Below are 18,401 nucleotides of genomic sequence, written 5' to 3' on the forward strand. Positions count from 1 at the left end.
AGGGTGCTGCCCTTGCTCTCCAATAAATGCTGAGGGTACACCTCCTGGGACTAGGTGAAGTTTGGGTCAACTAGGAGGCTCCTTCTCTTTGGCAGATGCCTCAGTGGTTAACCTCTGCATCCAGGATGAATGCATCCTGGGTCATTGCATTCAAATTGAGGTGGATGGTAGTTTGGTGGCTAGAAATTCCCCTCAAGGCATGGGATGGATCTGCAGAGGATAGGGTTGAAGAGACTGTGAAGCTAAGAGGGGCCAACAAAGGCATTCAGTGTTCCAATTTCATCTTTACCTCTTAAAGAGCAGGACTTTCTAAAGTAAAGCACTTTTGGGGTACCCTAGAACATCCAGGATGGATGTCCAAGAGGCCATAGTGAAGTGGTATTTAAAGGACCTATTCATGAATAAATGCTTGGGGAAAAAAAAAAGCAGAAGATGGGGAGATTTTGAAGAAAATGCTTCTGAAAAAAATGCTAAAGAAGTTAGCCCCTGAAAAGAAGCCCCAAAAGATAGTTCTAAGAAGGTACTTGGAAAAAGTCTTAAGATTCCTCAGAAAGTCTGAAGGCTACTCTGAAAAGTAACTTGAAGATGGCTCCAAAAATAATATTGAAAAATTATCCTGAAAACAGGGAGAGGAAAATGGCTTGGAAAGATCATTATCTGAAGATGATGAGTGTTCAGTGAGGAAAGCCCAGAAGAGAGTGTGAAGACTCAGAAGAGAAGGTGTATCTGGAAAAGTATCTGCTAGAAAATGCAGTTGGAAAAGGGTCTGAAGATGCTGCTGAAGAGGGGGAGGGATGCAGGTGAGAAGCAAGATGAAGACGCAGAGGACAGGAGGACCAAGATGATAACTCCAGCAGGAGCTGTCTGAGCAGTCCAATGAGGGTGGCTAAGAGTGGCTTTGGGAAGGTTAAGGAAGAAGGGCCCCTGGGCACAGGCTCTTTCTTCAGTAGTGACAACAGGGGGGAGGAATTATGATGACGATGAATATGTGATCCCTTAAACTTCCATTCAGAGAGATTCCTCCATCTACCTGTTCCTGTGCTTCAGGATAATTAGCAGTGGTGTCACGGGACCATGTGCATAGTGGCAGAATGCCATTCAGCTAATGCTTTGAAATTTTCACTGTAACCAGCACATAATGGTTCCAAGTACATGCTAACCAGCTGTTCAATTAAAACTTCATAGTAATAATGCAAGTGAAAAGAAAATAGGGGAGATATACCCCAATAAAGAACTAAAACATTAGCTACGAATGGATTAAACTTCCTGGGGAAAAAGCAAAAATTCTCTAGTTGAGTTATGCCAGCTGAGTTATGAAATAAAAACAAACAGAAAAATATAAATCAAGCTCCATGTCCAGAGAACTATCTGAAAATTAAAATTATCATGAAGGTTGAACATAGCAAGATAGATATTATCTTCTGTAACCTGGCTTGCTTGCATTGGCTAGACCCTCCGAACATCTCTTTTGCAGTTTTCAGGCTTATAAGGAGTGCCCTTACAATTGTTCAGGGCTGATTAGGGGAACAGCTTTATGTTCTGGTCAGTCGCCACCAGTGTGCTTCAATAAAGGCTTGATTCAATTATACGTGAGTGGTCTGGAAGTCAGTTTATGAAACCCTGGGACGAAGCTTTAACTATAACAGCTGTATAAAACTCTTGAGATCACTCATTCATAGTGACTTCATAGTGATTATTAACTCTATCCAGTTCACTTTGTTCTAATATTATTTATTTATATTTTTAGAGAGAGAGAGTGACAGAGAGAGAGACAGAATTTCTCAATATTTATTTTTTAGTTCTTGGTGGACACAACATCTTTATTTTATTTTTATGTGGTGCTGAGGATCGAACCCAGTGACCCGCGCGTCCCAGGCAAGCGCGCTACTGCTTGAGCCACATCCCCAGCCCCTAATTTTATTTTTGACAGTACCATCTCCTTGCATGTATTCTTAACTGCATCATGCACATGATGGACATGGGACACACAGTGTTATTCCCCAAAATACCAAGGGGGTGTGCAGCGGATGGGCTCTTCCTCCCAGATGCTCTTTAATCGTTGGGCCCAAGATGCCACCATTGCTTTTCTTTCTTCTTCTGATGAAAGCTCAGGAGCAAAACTGATCTGAGGGGCAAGAATTTTAAATCCACAGAAGTGCAAAGCCCCATGCTGAAGACATAAAGAAAAGAAGTGATCAGAAACCACATCCTTGATGTATGATTCAGTGAAATGATCAAAGGGAGAATAATAAAAAAATAAACCTTCAAAAAATAAAACAGCTCTAAAGCTATCAGGTCTGGAAACCTGTGACTTCCTTTTAACCTCAGGATGTGGGGAATAAACGAGCAGAAGAACATGGAGCAACTAGAATTTACAGATTTTCACCTGCAATTATTACTGCTGTTTCCAACCCTAAATGTCACTGTTTTGATTGACTAGACAAATAATGGTACCTTCATAGGATGGATCATTCTAGACTAAGGTTTTTCTAGATATAGTATGTCATTATAGTTGAAGTTATTTGTTAAATGAAAACTACAAATTTTAAGCATTACTTGTTGTATGCCATTTATATAAAAGAGCATTAAACATAACTAACCTATTAATAAAAGTTATGTGTATAAGAATATATATGGGTCTTAAGAAAATAAACCAAGTTATTAAAAGTGATGATTTTGTGGGGTTATAGATTGAGGGGACTTTTTATTATTATTTTTTTTTACATTATCTCCCTTTGTCCTGTAACATGTATTTTTGCAAACTGAAAAAAAAAAGTAGAGATTTTTTTTTTAAAAGAAAGAATGTAAGTGGGCCTGTGAAGAAGGAAGCTCAGACTTGTTAACTGTCGTCTCGTATTTCAGCTGAGTGTCACTAGTTGGAATCACTATTCTTTCTCCTTTCAGAAAGGATCACTTGTTTTCTTAGAAATCTCACACTCAGTCCTGTGCACTGCTTTCTTTTAAACCCACATCCTGGTCCAGGCCTGCCCCATCAGGAGGGTAGGTGGAGTGGGAGAGGCTCACACACCTCTTACTAGAGTATTTTTTCTCACACAACATTATTTCCAGAAGTCAGCTTTTCAGAAGCACCATTATGATCGACAGAAGAAATCAGAAATGGTCTGGGTGAAAAAGTAGTACTTGGAAATCAATAGCCTCCATAAATACAGAACTAAGTTTTAGAAGACACAATGAAAAAGTTGACAAAATCAGCAACAAAGGAAAGGAATTCACTTAAAAATAAATGTGAACTACCTGAAAGGAAGGTTTTCATGGTTTGAAAAGACACACAATAGGATTAATTTTGCTAACATCTAGAATGCTGATAAATCAATTAAAAAAAACAGACCCGTGGGCAAAGCATGTAAATCTAGAGTTCACAGAAAAAAGGCAATTCCTACTTCTTCTTTTGATTTTCTTTCTTTTTCTTTTCTTTTTTTTTTTTTTTTTTTGTGGTGCTGAGAATCAAAGCCAGCACCTCATGCATGCTAAGTGTGTCCTCTACCACTGAGCTATACTCTCTACTGCCACAACATCTATATCTTTTACAAGCTCACAGGCTGTGCTCTTCTCTATATATGCTCTCCTCTGCTAGAAATCCCTCATGACAACCTGGAAGCTTCAGGTCCCTCAGAGTCCCTCACCTAGAGTCTGCTTCTCTGCATCCTTGCCCCTGCTCTGTCCCTCACTGGGGAGCACTTTGCACATGGACAACCGAGACTGCTACAACTCACTCTGCCTACTGCCTTCCCCTTGGCAGATGCCCACTCCTTGGCTGCTCATCAGGCCCAGGGTGTTCACACAGGCATCAAGAGTCCACCTCGGAGAGCAGGTTGGAGTGGGGAAGCTCAGAGTCTGGGGTACCTGGAGTGTGGGCTTCTCCACGGGGAGCTCAGCCAGCAGAGGCTCCTGAGAGGCTACATGGAGCACAGGGCCTGGGGCACCTCTGGCCAGGGCTGAGGGTCTGCATGAAAGGCTCTCCTGGCCTCCCACATGCTCATCACACAAACACACACACACCTGGAACCACCTCAGAGCCATTCCAGTCTCCACAAAGCTGACACCAAGCTAACCAGGTTTGGCTTAGCTTTGGGCCAAATACCAGAGGCTACAATTATAACACATATTCCCTATTGATCAGCCTTTTCAATGCTCCCAAGTCAGAATTCAAAAGGGCAAAATGCTACCATCTGTATCCAAATGCAGTGAGAATGGTGTGGGGTGGCAGGCTCACATCACATGTCATTTCACACCTTGGAGAGGTGGGGATGTACAACAGGCTAGCATGGCATGGAAGCCTTTTGTCATCTGTTTACCTGGAGTGGCCACAGAAAGTACCGAACATCTCCACTGACCCCAGCTTTTGAGTACATCTCGGCTGTGCCTCCCGTGGTTAAGGAAAGGAGGGCTAGTTTATCCTGCAGGAGAGAGAGCAAATGCATTTAATGCGGATGCCAGAAGAGGATGTGAGTGCTACTGTGATCCTGGCAAAAAGGTTTATAATGGCCAGGGGAAATAGGGGGTCACTCACATCTCCCATAGGCCCACCCACAGGTGACAGCTATATCCCAACAGGAGGCAGAATGAAACAAACGGACCAAGTGAACGCAAAAGCTCTCACATGCCCACCTCCAGCAGAAGCCAGCTTCCAGAGACACCAGGTAAGTGGTCACTACTTAGGTGCTGTCTACAGAGCTGAGGAGGAGATGAGTGGAGCCCAGCACTCAGTGGCCACTCAGTAAATGACGGTGTCACTCGTGGTCCAAGACAGATCTTGTTTACAAGATTTGCTTTCCTCACATACAGAATTTGAGTCACTAATTTTAGCAGGAAATTCTTTTAGTGAGAAATTCATAGCTGCTAACATTGTGCATCTACCAGATTCCATGCAATGCTCACTGTGCAGTGTGGGTGTTGCCTTATCTTGTTTCATCAGGCCCACATGGGAAGTTCAGAGGGATGAACTCATACAAGGCCAGGGATGGTCTCTCCATCATGGAGCAGATGACCTCTGGAGCCAGGGCTGACCACTTTGCTGCCCATATTAACTTGCCCACTTCATCCCTAGCCCAATACTCAGCCCCCACATCCACTAGACAGAAAGATCCACAAGTTCAGAAATGATGGTTTTCTCATCTGTGTCCAGCACTCAATGCTGTGCACATCGTAGATGCTCAATCAGTACTTAATTAAAAAAAAAAAAAAAACACAGCAGCAAACTATAACTTGATAGCTGCCTCCTTCTTCCTCCCTAATAGTCCAGCGATCCTTATCCCTACAGCACATACCTTGAGAAAACCAGAATCATAGAACCCTGGGATGTCGAAGGCGAACCCTTGGCACAGCACCCTGTCCATCCAGCCCTTCAGGATAGCCGGCACGCTAAACCAGTACAGCGGAAACTGGGGACAGCATATTAAGAAAGAAGAAATACTGTGGTTTGTCTCAGGATTCCTAAGTTAGTCTGTTTGGGGATACAGAACAAATTCCACTCTCCTCCTCCCTGGTGGCTGGGTGGACAAGGGTAATAAACATGGCCAGCTCTGAGGTGTGGTGATAGTGGGAAGGGGCGTAGTTGAAAAATGGTCCTGTTGCTATTGTGTTGGCTCTGCCCCCCGCTGATGCTGATCCCCATGCATCGGGAAGAGGTGAAAACTTGACACTGGCTTTGGGGCAGCAGTCCTGTGACTGAGCCGATCAAGGACTGAGAAGAAGGGTGTGGAAAGATCATACACTTCCCACAGCTGGGGTGAGTTGTCAAAATCTGGGTGTCACCTGGGACTAATCAGATCCCTTGCTGGGAATTTCTGGATCTAGGGAATCAAGGCCTTGGCATGCAGCAAGAGAAACAGAACCAGGGGCTGGGGTTGTGACTGAGCAGTAGAGTGCTTGCCTAGCATGTGCGAGGAGCTGGGTTGGATGCTCAGCACCACATAAAAAATAAGTAAATAAAATAAAGGTATAGTGTCCAACTACAACTAAAAAAAAAAAAAAAAAAAAAAAAATGTTCCAGCTTGGGTCCTGTGTCCCTATAGCCTAGCCACAGCTCTGTGCTGCTTGTCTAGGGGACTCAAGTGGCCAAAGCCCTTGGTATGAACTCCCCTTTCTTTCCAGTCTGACTTGGATTTCTGTTAACCCACAAATTACCCTAAACACATGTGTTTACTTGACTGCTCCTTCTGCAGTGGCAGAAAGGAGCCTATATTCTCCTTGGGACAAATACAGGTAAGGTGGCTCGTGTGTGTGTGTGTGTGTGTGTGTGTGTGTGTGTGTGTGTGTTTCAACTAGTGAGAAGATGGAAACAAAAGTTTTTCCCCGTAGTAATCAGGCCTTTGACTGATATTGCCTTGATAAACATTTGAGGCCTTTGACCCCCATCCTTGATAAACAGTTGGGTAGAGAAAACTGGCTTTCAAGTGGCCCAGCATGTACAGGGTGGGGACTTAAAGAAAATGAACGCAACAAGACCTGCATGATTCTACTGTTTGTGGATCACTGGGCTAACAGAAAAATTCACTCCTGTTTACACAGGAGGTCAGAACTCTATAATGGCTGCATGAATCTCTCTACTAAACTAAGTAAAGTGTTGTAACTAGGTAAGTGTTACAACTAAGTGTTGTAACTAAGTACTGTGGTACAACACTCACCCAGTAAGTGTGTGAAAATGTGCTAAGAAAACACTGTTGCCACTTCTAGGAGTGTAGAATGTAGTATTTGCAAAGAGTCTTATGTAGGACGAATCTCATTCAATACGTTAATTAAAGGAAAAACAAACCTGGAATATCACGAGATCAGCTTCCTGCACCTTTTTCTGCTCCTCAGTGATGTCACTGGTTAGACAGTTTTTCTTGTAGGCTTCATAGGCTTCCACCCCATAACTGAAGACCTCAGGATTAGAAAGGTCACCTGAGGAAAGAGCCAAGTGCTCTCACTTCCAGGTGAGAGGTCATAGCCTGTCCCAACAATTTCACTAATGCTGTGTGCGTCTGGACTCCTCAAAGTGAGTCAATGACATTTGCTGTGACCCAACCCAGTCAGGGTACGAGAAGGACCCTACAAGGGCCACTCAGTGAGCATTTCCCACCCACCAGATGCTGTGCTGTGCACCCATCACCCTTCTTATGCTCCTAACAACTGATGACATCGTACTAGTTCTCTACCAGTGAGAAAGCCGAACTTTACAGAGCTTAGTAGTTTGTTTGGTGACACCCGATTCCTAAGTAGCAGAGGCAGGCGCAGAGGTGGGATGACTAGAGAAGCAAGTGTGACTTCCTCCACTGTTCCATGTGCAAACCTGAAGTCACTTTGAGAAAAGCCACAAAAGAAAGTGAACTAGCCATCAATTTGTAATTAAAAAAACAAAAAAGGATGTTCTTTGCTTCCTCTTTTAACCTATTTGTATTTGATTTTCATTCAAAGAATACACACCCAGTGCTTCTAGGTATAAATCTTGTCTTTTCAAGAAAACCGAAGAGAGTAACTACTGTAGGCCAGAGGCTGTGTGGCACCAGGGAGGTAATTAGATGGGGTCATAGCTGCCATATTACGTCAAGTCTGAGACCCCTCTGGGCCCTTTATACCTATAGTTGTCCCTCAGTATCCACAGGCGTTTGGTTCTAGGACTTTCCAGGTCACCAAAATCCATGGAAGCCCAAGTCCCTTACATAAAATTGTGTAGGATTTGCATAGAACCTACAAACATCCTCCTGTAGACTTTAAATCATCTCTAGATAACTTCTAATATCTCACGCAAGGTAAATCTATGTAGGCAGTTGTTATATTGTATTGTTTACAGAATAATGACAAGAAAAAATGTTTTTATATTCACTACAAGTGCAATTTTTCCTAGATATTTTCTTTTTTCCTTTTTTCCATCCTTCCTTCCTTTTATCTTTTTAATTTTTTTTTAGTTGTTGACAGACCTTTATTTTATTTATTTTTATGCAGTGCTGAGAATCAAACCCAGTGCCTCATACATGCCGGGCAAGTGCGCTTCCGCTGAGCCCAGCCCCAACCTCCCTTTTATTATTTTTTTATAGCATCCTTTTTAAGATTTTTATTTAATTAATTGATTTATTTTTATGTGGCGCTGAGGATCAAACTTAGTGCCTCATACGTGCCAGGCAAGCATTCTACCATTAAGCCACAATTCCAGCCCTTCCTTCCTTTTAAATTGGCGCTGGGGATGAACCCAGGGGTGTTTAACCACTAAGCTACATTCCAGACCTTTTTAATTTTTTATTTTGAGACAGAGCGTTGCTAAGTTGCTGAGGCTGGTCTTGAACTTGTGATCCTCCTGCTTCAGCCTCCTGAGCTGCTGGGATTACAAATGTATGCCACTATACCCAGCTCCAAATATTTTCAGGGTTAGTTGAATCTGTGGATGAGAAATCCACAGATACGGAAGGTTCACTATATATCTACAGAGTTTCAAAATTACACATGGTATGTAGTGGGTTAATATCTAGAATAAGATCTACAACAACCCACTCCAGAAAGTTAAGTATGTTTGCCTCAGGGCTGTGGTGCAGACCTAGAGGGTATGTGAAAGGGGCTTGCACTTTTTATCCTTTGGTTGCCTATATTTTAAAATACTTTTTACAGTAAGCAGGCATGGTGGCTTATGCCTTTAACCTCAGCAATTTGGAAGGCTGAGGCAGGGGATCTCAAGTTTGAAGCCAGCCTCAGCAACTTAGCAAGACCCTTTTTCAAAATGAAAAACAGAAAGGGCTTAGAATGTAGCTCAGTTGTAAAGCACTCCTGGGTTCAACCCCCAATTTACCCCCCAAAATACACATTAGATTTGAGTTGGCTTTTTCACTTAAAAATTAGTGGCAAGCTGGGTGTGGAGGCTCACACCTGTAATCCTAACAGCTCAGAAGGCTGAGGCAGGAGGATCACAAGTTCAAGACCAGCCTCAGCAACTTAGCCAGGTCCTAAGCAACTTAGCAAGAACCTGTCTCAAATAGAACATAAAAAGGGCTAGGGATACAGCTCAGGGGTTATAAATGCTCCTGGATTCAATCCCTGGTACAGATTTTAAAAAACAAAACAACCCCCCCCCCAAAAAAAAAAAAAAACAGTGGCAAACAAACAAAAACAAACCAGTAGCTCCTTATCCCACTATTCTCTATTTTTGTAGAGAAATAGAAAAATTTTTTGCTGTTTGCTAAGAGAAAATACTTTATGATGACGATAATGATTTTGCAGTGCAAAGGGTCAAACCCAGAACTTTATGCATGCAAGGCAAACCCCAGCCCCAGTTGATTTATTACAAAAAAAAAAAAAAAGAAAGCCAAAAAACACACAGGATGAGTACTGAATATTGTATCTGGAGATGTAGTTAACAGAACTACAAAGAAATCTGAGATATTAAATACTGGAAAAGAGGAGGTATAACTGTCATTATTTGTAGATGATTTGGCTGCATGTCTGGAAAGTCCCAAAGAATCACCTGAAAAGTATTACAAACAAGAAGGAAACTAGGAGTGGGCTACACACACACTCCTCTTCACATCAAAAAGCTACTGTTGGTTGGTAAGAATTAAACGAGATCTGTATGATGAAAATATACAAATACACCCATTATAAAAATAGACCTGATGGAAGGTCACACCATTCTCTTAGAGAAAATCAACATGAAAGGTCAGTTCATCCCAAGTTCATCTACACATTTAATGGGACCTGGATGAAAATACCATCAGGCTTCTTTTTGAATCTAGGTGGCTGGTTCAAAAGCTTTTATGGAGGGCTGGGGATGTGGCTCAAGCAGTAGCGCGCTCGCCTGGCATGCGTGCGGCCCAGGTTCGATCCTCAGCACCACATACAAACAAAGATGTTGTGTCTGCCGAAAACTAAAAAATAAATATTAAAAAAAAAAAGCTTTTATGAAAAGGTAAAGTAAAATAGTTAGAAAAATTTGAAAATAAGATAAATGTAAGTGACCTATTCTAGCTGATATTAAATTGTATTATTTGCCAAAATAATTTAAACCATGTGGACGTAGAAAAAAATAGGAGTAGAACTAATAAACTGGAATATAGTTAGTTGAAAAGTGCTTGCCTAAACCCCAGAACCACAATAAATAAAAATAAAAAATATTAAAACAAGTAGAATAGAAGTTAAGAAGTGGGAATTTGGATCACAATGAAGGTGGCATTTATATCAAGGGCAAACAGTTGAATCATACAGTATGACAACTAGGTAGGCATTGGAGAAGAAATTGGGCCCATATTTCAAATTATATGCCAAAATAAATTTGAAATATATAAAATACTTAAAATTAGAAGTAGCACCTATAGAATATTAGAAAAAACTATAAAACACTTTTTCTTATAAGCTTGGAGTTCATGTAAATATAACAAATTCCTGAAGTCATCAATGAAAAAGACTGATCAAATATTAACTAAATGAAAGTAAATGGAAGCTAAAAGGAAAAAGTCACTATAAGCAAAGTCAAATAAACAAAAACAAAAACAAAATAGGTAAAAGTATCTTCGGGCTTGGGTTGTGGCTTAGTGGTAGAGTGCTTTCCTAGCAGTGTGAGGCACTAGGTTCGATTTTTAGCACTGCATATAAATAAGTAAATAAATAAAGGTCCATCAACAACTAAAAAAAGATTATTTAAAAAAGGGATTTACAATTCATATTCCATACTATAGGTTTTTTAATATATAAGAACTTTTTAAAATCAATAATAAAAAGACTAACAACTCAATAGAAAAATGAACAGATGATATGAACAGATAATTCACCGGAAAGAGAATATTTAATATTTTATTAAATGTTAGTTAAAAATAAAAATAAAATGTTAATACAAATAAATATTAATAAATAGAATATAAATATTAAGATATTAAACCTCACAATGAGAGAAGGACAAATTAGAACTATTTGGAACACTATCTTTTCACCTGCTAGACTGACAATTATAAAAAAAAAAATTGGCAATACTATTGGTGACATTGAGGAAATAACATTTGTAAACATTGCTGACAATAGTGTAAACTGGTATGAGATTTATGGAGAGCAACTTGGCATTATCTAGGAAAATTAATATACACACTCTTCTAGACAAACTTGCATATGTGGGAAAACACATATGACTCTGACTGTTCACTACAACATTGTTTTTGATAGCAAAAGATCAGAAACAACCTAAAATGTCCTTTAGTAGGGAGATACCATGACATGGCCATACAACAGAATACTTTCTACAATAAGAAAAATAAAAGCAACTTGTAAAATGATGAGCATAATATGTTTCCATTTTTGTAAAATGTAGAGGAAAAATGAAGAATACTCTCATGACTGCTTATATAGCAAGGACTATCTCAGAAAGGACACAGAGAAAACTCCATCCTGACTACCTTGGGGACAGAGAAACTGGGTGGCTGGGGGATAGGAGGGAAAAGAGCCTGGCACTTTGGACTCCTTCCTGACCTGAGACTTACATATTTTGTGCAATGATTAGCTTTTTAAGACATGTTAAAATTAAAGAATACAAAGAAGAAAGTTAAAAAATAACCAAGCATTTATGCCATGACTCACCAGTGATATCTTTCCTTGTGGCCCTTGGCTCAAAGTTCATGGCATACAAATCAGACACGGTGACGGTGCATCCCTGCTGGCTCAATTCATCCACTGCCACTTTCTTCAAGGAGCCATTGAAAGACTTGGGTTCTTGGTGTGCATAGACAATGAGCACTTTCTTACCTACATCAGGAGAAGGAACATTTCCTACTGAACAACCATTTTCCTTTATCAAAATCCCATGAAGACTAAGATGAAAATTGCATGCTTAGATGCATCACTACTGTTGAAGCTAAGCAATACCAAGGATCTTATTGGATGACAGTTTTTAAATTAACATTTTTAAATTCAGTTATATCATAGTTCATCTTTACTTGAGTGTGCAAATATAGGTTGAGTATTCCTTATCTGAAATGCCAGAAGTATTTGGGAATTCATATTTTTCAAATTTTGGAATATTTGTGTAGATTTTTTAGGTAAAGCGTCCATGATATGAAAATCCAAAATCAGAAATACTCTAAAATCTGAAATTTTGTGTTCAGAGAATTTTGGATTTCAGAGTATTTTAGAGTCATAAGCTGAAAAATGTTTTGGAGCTTTAGGGATGCTCAACCTGTACATACAAACACAGCAGGCCAAATTATGTCTTCTCAAAACGAAACTACACAATTAAATCTTTAAAAGCCTGATGTAATCTGGTTAGCTCTATGAGAAGTTTTAGCCTGACTCCCCAACATTGAAATAAAAAGCTATTAGAACTCATCTTTTGTGCCAACCCTCAGCTATGGCCCCTTTCAGGCTGGCACATTCTGCTTCCATCTTCCAGGTTCATGGCAACTGGGCACTTAAACAAAACACGAGGAACTGGTCCCCTCGTCCCTTGAGGAAGGCAGGACTAGGTGAAAGCCATATTTTGGTGGCAATGCTAAAGCAGAGAGGACTCTAAGAACAGGTTTTATAGGCACTAGCTGTATCATGAACAGCAGAGGCTTCTGAACACAGTATCGTCCACATTCATGAGAGTCGGTGGGATTATGTACTGAATTCTTCTAGAAGGTAACTTGGTGATTTGCTCTGGTAACATCTAAGACTAAAATGTTAAATGCTTGACTTCAATTTTGCAGTCTAGGATCTTGAAGAGAAAATACATATATTAGCTTGAAGCAGACAGTTTCAGGGTATTCAGTTGAATGTAAAAGGCTGAATTCCATGAGTTAAGTAAATTATTAGTCTTGGCTTTCTCTGACTCCAATGTTATAAAGGAATTCTACTTGGGGGCTTACCAGGAGAATGGGTGTGAGTGAAATCCTGCACCAATGTTTCTCAACTAGGGGCAGTGTTGCCAGTCAGAGGATATTTCCCAATTCCAGAGCCATTTCTGGTTGTCACTGGTGGGAGCAGGCAGAGTCACTGGACTCTGCTAAACATTCTACAGGGCACAGGGATGTCCCCACAACAAAGGATTACATGGCCCCAGACATCAGTAGTGCCAAGTTCGAAACATCCAAATCTATAGTAGAATGTACAGAATAAAGTGAATACGTATATTCTAAAATAAAAGCATTTCCATGTTATGTTGTTGAGTGAAAAAAATAAGTTGCAAAATTCTCCATATAGGTGTGCAGGTGTCTGTGTCTGCAGGCATGGTAAACAAACACAAAAGTACAGATGGGGCCGGGGGTGAGCTCAGAGGCAGAGATTCTGCTTACCATACATGAAAAAAAATGTACTGAAAAAAAAAAGAAAAGAAAAAGAACAAAGAACAAACAAACAAAAGTAAAAATGGAATTATTAAAAAAAAGTAAAGACGAAATCATTTTAAAATTGGGACTTAAAGTGTAGTTTAAAATTGGGGCTCACTCACTCACTGAACAACTATTTTTTGAGGACCTACTATGTCACAGGATGATTTCTGGAACTGGAGGCAGGGTAAAGACAAGGTAGGTATGGCCTCCATTCTTGAGGAACTTGCCTTGCGGGGGTGTTTAAAAACGAACAAGAAAACTAAAAATATTCAAAACAAGATAATTCCAGTGTGAGATCCACGGTGTAAATAGGTTTTACACACTGCCATGTTGTTTGGGTTTAGATTTTTTAAATATCAAATGATATACTCAATCTTGGATTAAAAGTCTAACTCCCCCATAATGAGCCATTACCTGCCATCCCCGAGGAAGAGGGATTTTTTTCCTCTGATTTGGTGTGGCAGCCCCAGGCTTTCAGGTGCAGTCACTCTCTTTGGTGATCCAATAATCTGAAAGAGAAAGTCCACTCAAGGGAGGTGGGGAATGCAGAGGTGAGGTGCAAGTACAAAGTCTAGGCTCTCTGCTTCAGGAGGACATGCGCATGCATCAGAAAAAAAGGCTCTTGGGAGAGGCAAGGCTTCCTTTGGAGACAGGCCTCCAAGGACAAATCATGCCAAATATCAAAACCAACACTTCTTTTTTCTCAGAGGACTTGGAACCTTCAGTGAAGGCAGTCAGCCATAGAGAAGAGGACCTGAGAAATGAGTCACAGGCAGGAAGCAGGCACTGTACCTTCTCAGCCTTTAGGTAATACATGAGGGTGAAGAGGCAAAGGGCAGGCACATTAATAAGCTGACATGCACGCAGGGCACCTGAATACCCAGCTGGTGTTGGCGAAGCCCAGGATATAGTACTGGGTGTCACTGGGTCTTTTTCCTACCTGTAAATAAGGAGTTGGTTCAGTTCTTCTTTCAAGATAGAGATCTCAAAAGTTTCTCTAGGGAGGTAGCCTAGGCCAGTGGAGACTTCCACATGAGATGAATTTTATCCAGATTCCAGTTTTGCTATGTCTAATTATGTGACCTGCAGCAAGTCTTTGTACCTCTCTGTGCCTCAGCCTTCTCAACTACAAAGCCACAGAATGGTTTATCTATTTTGTTCATCTCTGTAGCCTTAGCACCTGGGTTCAGTATCCAGCCAGAGGGTCACTTCCACCTTTTTGGCTGCTATGAATAATGCTGCTGTAAATGTGGGTGCACAAGTGGGTATATATATATAGATATAGATATAGATATAGATATAGATATAGATATATACACTCACACATATATGTATACATATATATGTATATATATATACACACACATGCACATATATACATATATGTGTGTGTAGTGGCTAGCACACGATATGATTCCAGAGGGCAGGGTGGAGTTCAGTAGTAGAGCATGTGCTTAGCATGTACAAAGCTCTGGGTTCAATCCCAAGCACCAAGAAAAAAAAAAGAAAGAAAGAAAAATGTTAGTTCTCCTAAGAAGACCTCAGAGGCACAAAGGAGGCCGTGTCCTCACCCCTGGCTAGCCATCTCCAGAAAAACTAGCTTCATGCTGAGAGAGCAAAGGTACTGCCAATAAACCTACTCCCAGTGCCAGGGTAGGAGGGGGGCTCAACAACAAAAAACAAACAACCCAATTAAAAATGAGAGCAGGAATGGAATAGACCTTTCTCTAAATGAGATATATAAATAAGGACTAAGCAAATAAAAAGGTGCTTGGTGTCATTGGTCACTGGGATTAACCAATCAAAATTACAATGAGATATCACCTCACACCCATTAAAATGGCTATCATCAAAAAAGTCAACAATCCACAAGGTTGGTGGGAAGTGGAAGGATTTAGAACCCCTATGGACTGACTGTTGGTGTGGATGTAAAAAGTGCATCTGCTATGGAAAAATGGTACAGAGGTGCCTCAAAAGATTAAAAATGAAGTTACCATGCACCCTGCAATTCCACTTCTGGGTATAACTTCAAAAAATTGAAAGCAGGGTGAGATCACGTGTGCACCCACATTTACAGCAGCATTATTCATAGCAGCCAAAAAGGTGGAAGTGACCCTCTGGCTGGATACTGAACCCAGGTGCTAAGGCTACAGAGATGAACAAAATAGATAAAAAATTAAATGCTTCCATTTAAATGCTTCCTGGCACCCTATGCATTTTTCACCCTTTGGTGGGTGGGGGGAAGAGACAATAAACAAGAAGACAAGGAAGGCACAGAATTCCAGACAGAGATATGTACTAGTGATGATGATAATAGTGATAGTGCTAAGAAAATAAAAAACCTTAGTAGATAAAACAGCAGGAGTATGTTTGCTATTTTAGATAGGGAGCTCAAGAAGGGGTCTCCAAACAGGGACAGTGAATATGCAGTTTGCCATGCAAAAATATGGGGTCCAGGCAGACAGAATAGCAAATAAGTGCTGAAGTGGGAACTCTGCTGAAAGGTTTGAGGAACTAGAAGGGCTATTTGGCTGGACTATGGTTTTTAGTTTCAGTTTCGTTTGGTGGTTTGTTTAAGAGGTGGTAGGGGATACAGACAGAGTTGAATGGGGTCCAACCAAGCTGACCTTATAAGGAAGGGACAAAACTTTTATCCTAAGCCTAGCAAAAAGCCACTGGAGCCTCTTAAGTAGAAGAGTAGTACTGAAAGGTTCCCAGTGTCACTGCAGACTCAGAGATGCTCACCCTGAGACTGCCAAATTGAGGGACCAGAGACATCTTGATTTGGATCAATTGCTTCCATTTAAATGCTTCTTGGCGCCCTATGCATTTTTCAGCATTCCCAGGCCTCACCACTCCCTATGTCTTGCTTGGCTCAGGTGAAATATTTCTATCACATGTCTTGGCTGTTCAATAGCCACTTTAGTAATCTGGGTTCCCAATTCCAAATCATCCACTTCTTCTAGAGGCTAAGAATAAGAAACTGAGGCCCACAAATGAATCTCCAACACAGGCTCTTCACCCTCAGGCACCCCATCCACAGCAAGAACAACTCACCTTTGTTGGAAACCATGTCCACAGGAAGAGTCATGTGCTTTTAAACTATACATACCACACCAAACTATTTTTGACAAACATAATTTCATCTTAATGCATCCAAATGCTATTTTATAAAGTTTTCACTTTATTATTTCCTAAGCCTCTTTCCACAGTCAGCCCCATAATGGTCACAGGAACAACTAGACATTTCTTTGTGTAGCTACGCCATTGTCTGCTGCCCTTTTGTGCTCATTTAGGTTACTCTCCTCTCCCCACCCCAGAACTATACCTAGCACTACTAGAAGTCTGTATGATTTATACACGTTTCTTTTCATGTCTTTTCTTTGGCTGAGGTTTCCAGAGATTAAAGTTTACAGAAGCTGTTACTTTCAGAGATTACTGGTTAGGAAGATCCCGCCCCCCAGCCCCCCCCCCCCCCCCCATTACCACAATGTTTTTGAAAGCACAGCCAAACTACAGCGGCTCTGTGGCGCTTCGGTAAACGATGGCACCCTTCATGAAGGGTACTCTCGGGTTCCCTGCGCCCTTATTAGTAATATGAGGATAATGCGGTCACCTACTTCACAGGGCGGCGGGCACATTAAACGAGATCATTCGTGTGAAGCACTGTGCCTGGCATGCGGTGGGGCCCAGGCAGAGGTAAGAGATCATATTTTCTAGCCGGTCCAGGACCCGGAGTGCCAGGAACCACGGGGACACACATCCACAGTCTAGCTGGCAAGTTGTAAGCCAGAGACCTCTATGGCCTGCAGTCCCTCCCCTGCCCCCAGGTCCCTGGCCGGTGGGCACTCACTCTCTGGCCAGCGCGCCCTGGTAAGCGGCGGAAGGGCTCGCACATGTGCGTCCGTAAAGGATACTCCGTATCCGCGCCAGCTTCCAGCTACCCAACCTTGCACTGCACGCTCCACTCGCTGTACCGCCGAGGCTGCGCTCTGGAGCACCCGAGCCCCCTGCCAACACGACGTGGAGGCGCCCCGCCCTCTCCCTGAGGCCCCGCCCCAAGAGCAAGCTCCGCCCCGCAGCCCCTCGCCCCCGCAACAAGCTCCACCCCGCACGCCCCCTCGCCCCCGCAACAAGCTCCACCCCACCCCCGCACGCCCCTCGCCCTCCCACAAGCTCCACCCCACCCCGCACGCCCCCCGCCCCCCAAACAAGCACCACCCTGCACGCCGCCCCGCCCCTCTGATAATAAGGAGGCGCGCCTTGGCTCTGCGCTGTTGCAGGCTGGACTTGGAGGCGGTGCTCCACCGAGCAGTGGAGGAGCCCTCCTCTCGCAAGCCTGGTGTGTATCCAGGTTAAAACAAAGGAGGATCCGTAACATGCTGCTTAGCAATAAAAAGGAATGAGCTGTGGATCCACTCGGCTTGAATCTCCATGGAATTACACTGAGTGAAAAAAGCCAATCCCAAAAGGTTACGTACTGTATGATTCCATTTCTTGAAAGGTCGAATTATAGAAATGAAGAGCAGATTAGTGGTTGCCAGGAGTTAGGGAGGGAAGTGGCTGGGAAGTGGCTGTGGCTATAAAAAGGATCTGCGGTGATGTAAATGATCTCTCTGGCTGTATCTGTGTCGATTGTCTGTTTTGGTGTGTGGGGTAGTTTTGCTAGGTGTTGGGGAAAGCTAGATAAAAGGTGTATGGGTAAAAAAAAAAGAAAAAGAAAAAGAAATTTAATTGACACAATTAAATTCAGGGCTTTAGCCCCCAAGAAAGTGGAAAGAGCCTATTAGTTGGTGGGAGGGAGTTTAGAGGGTACTGGTGAGCAGTTTGGGTTAATTGTCTCTTTTTTCAGCCTTTTTCTGGTGCCACCTTATTTGGTAGCCCACCTGCCATTGTGGCCCCTCCCAAGGGCCCTGGCCCTCTCCAAGCTTGTTTTTTGGTGTCCTGGGATGGTCTATTCATGCTTAGAGCAGAGAGAAGCTTTTGCCTGCATTTATAATGTTCCTAGTGAAACTTGCTGTTGATTGTGCTCCATGTCAGTTCTTGGTTCTTTCCTGCTTAGATTTAAGGCTTTGGGTTTTAGATTTCTTTTGACTTTTTACCTACAGTGGCACCTCACAGTGT

At 42.0% G+C, this 18,401-nt stretch overlaps 2 protein-coding genes across 6 annotated transcripts in view; one reads left to right on the top strand and one right to left on the bottom strand.

The window, feature by feature from the left end:
- Window positions 1-1,774: 1,774 nt before the first annotated feature.
- Window positions 1,775-17,307, bottom strand: LOC143401547 (ribosyldihydronicotinamide dehydrogenase [quinone]). 5 transcript variants are annotated; one of them, XM_076859125.1, is made up of 8 exons: window positions 17,131-17,307; window positions 14,150-14,217; window positions 13,692-13,786; window positions 11,551-11,715; window positions 6,776-6,906; window positions 5,289-5,402; window positions 4,317-4,418; window positions 1,775-2,170 (listed from the first exon to the last, which is right to left on the bottom strand). In XM_076859125.1, the coding sequence occupies exons 3-8, from the start codon at window positions 13,696-13,698 to the stop codon at window positions 1,994-1,996; spliced, it is 696 nt and encodes a 231-aa protein (XP_076715240.1). In that variant the 5' UTR covers window positions 13,699-13,786; window positions 14,150-14,217; window positions 17,131-17,307; the 3' UTR covers window positions 1,775-1,993. The 5 variants fall into 5 exon arrangements, with proteins under 5 accessions (XP_076715240.1, XP_076715241.1, XP_076715238.1 ...); XM_076859126.1 differs by lacking the exon at window positions 17,131-17,307 and adding an exon at window positions 16,894-17,120 and having other exon boundaries at window positions 14,150-14,213; XM_076859123.1 differs by lacking the exon at window positions 14,150-14,217.
- Window positions 17,308-17,577: 270 nt separating this feature from the next.
- Window positions 17,578-18,401, top strand: part of LOC143400898 (serpin B6-like) — a 32,233-nt gene continuing 31,409 nt past the window's right edge. Inside the window, exon 1 of the mRNA XM_076857863.1 lies at window positions 17,578-17,749. The gene's annotated coding sequence lies outside the window, so the exon portion shown is untranslated. The remainder of the gene's footprint in view (window positions 17,750-18,401) is intronic.

Source organism: Callospermophilus lateralis, chromosome 6 (genome assembly GCF_048772815.1).
Source record: "Callospermophilus lateralis isolate mCalLat2 chromosome 6, mCalLat2.hap1, whole genome shotgun sequence".
Taxonomy (NCBI): Eukaryota; Metazoa; Chordata; class Mammalia; order Rodentia; family Sciuridae; genus Callospermophilus; species Callospermophilus lateralis.

Coding starts and splice junctions, on each gene's coding strand:
- LOC143401547 (XM_076859123.1), bottom strand. Junction 6,907..11,550: donor CACAAGGAAAGATATCACTG/GTGAGTCATGGC, acceptor CTCTTTCCTCAG/GTGACCTTTCTAATCCTGAG. Junction 5,403..6,775: donor CTGATCTCGTGATATTCCAG/GTTTGTTTTTCC, acceptor TGCTGTCCCCAG/TTTCCGCTGTACTGGTTTAG.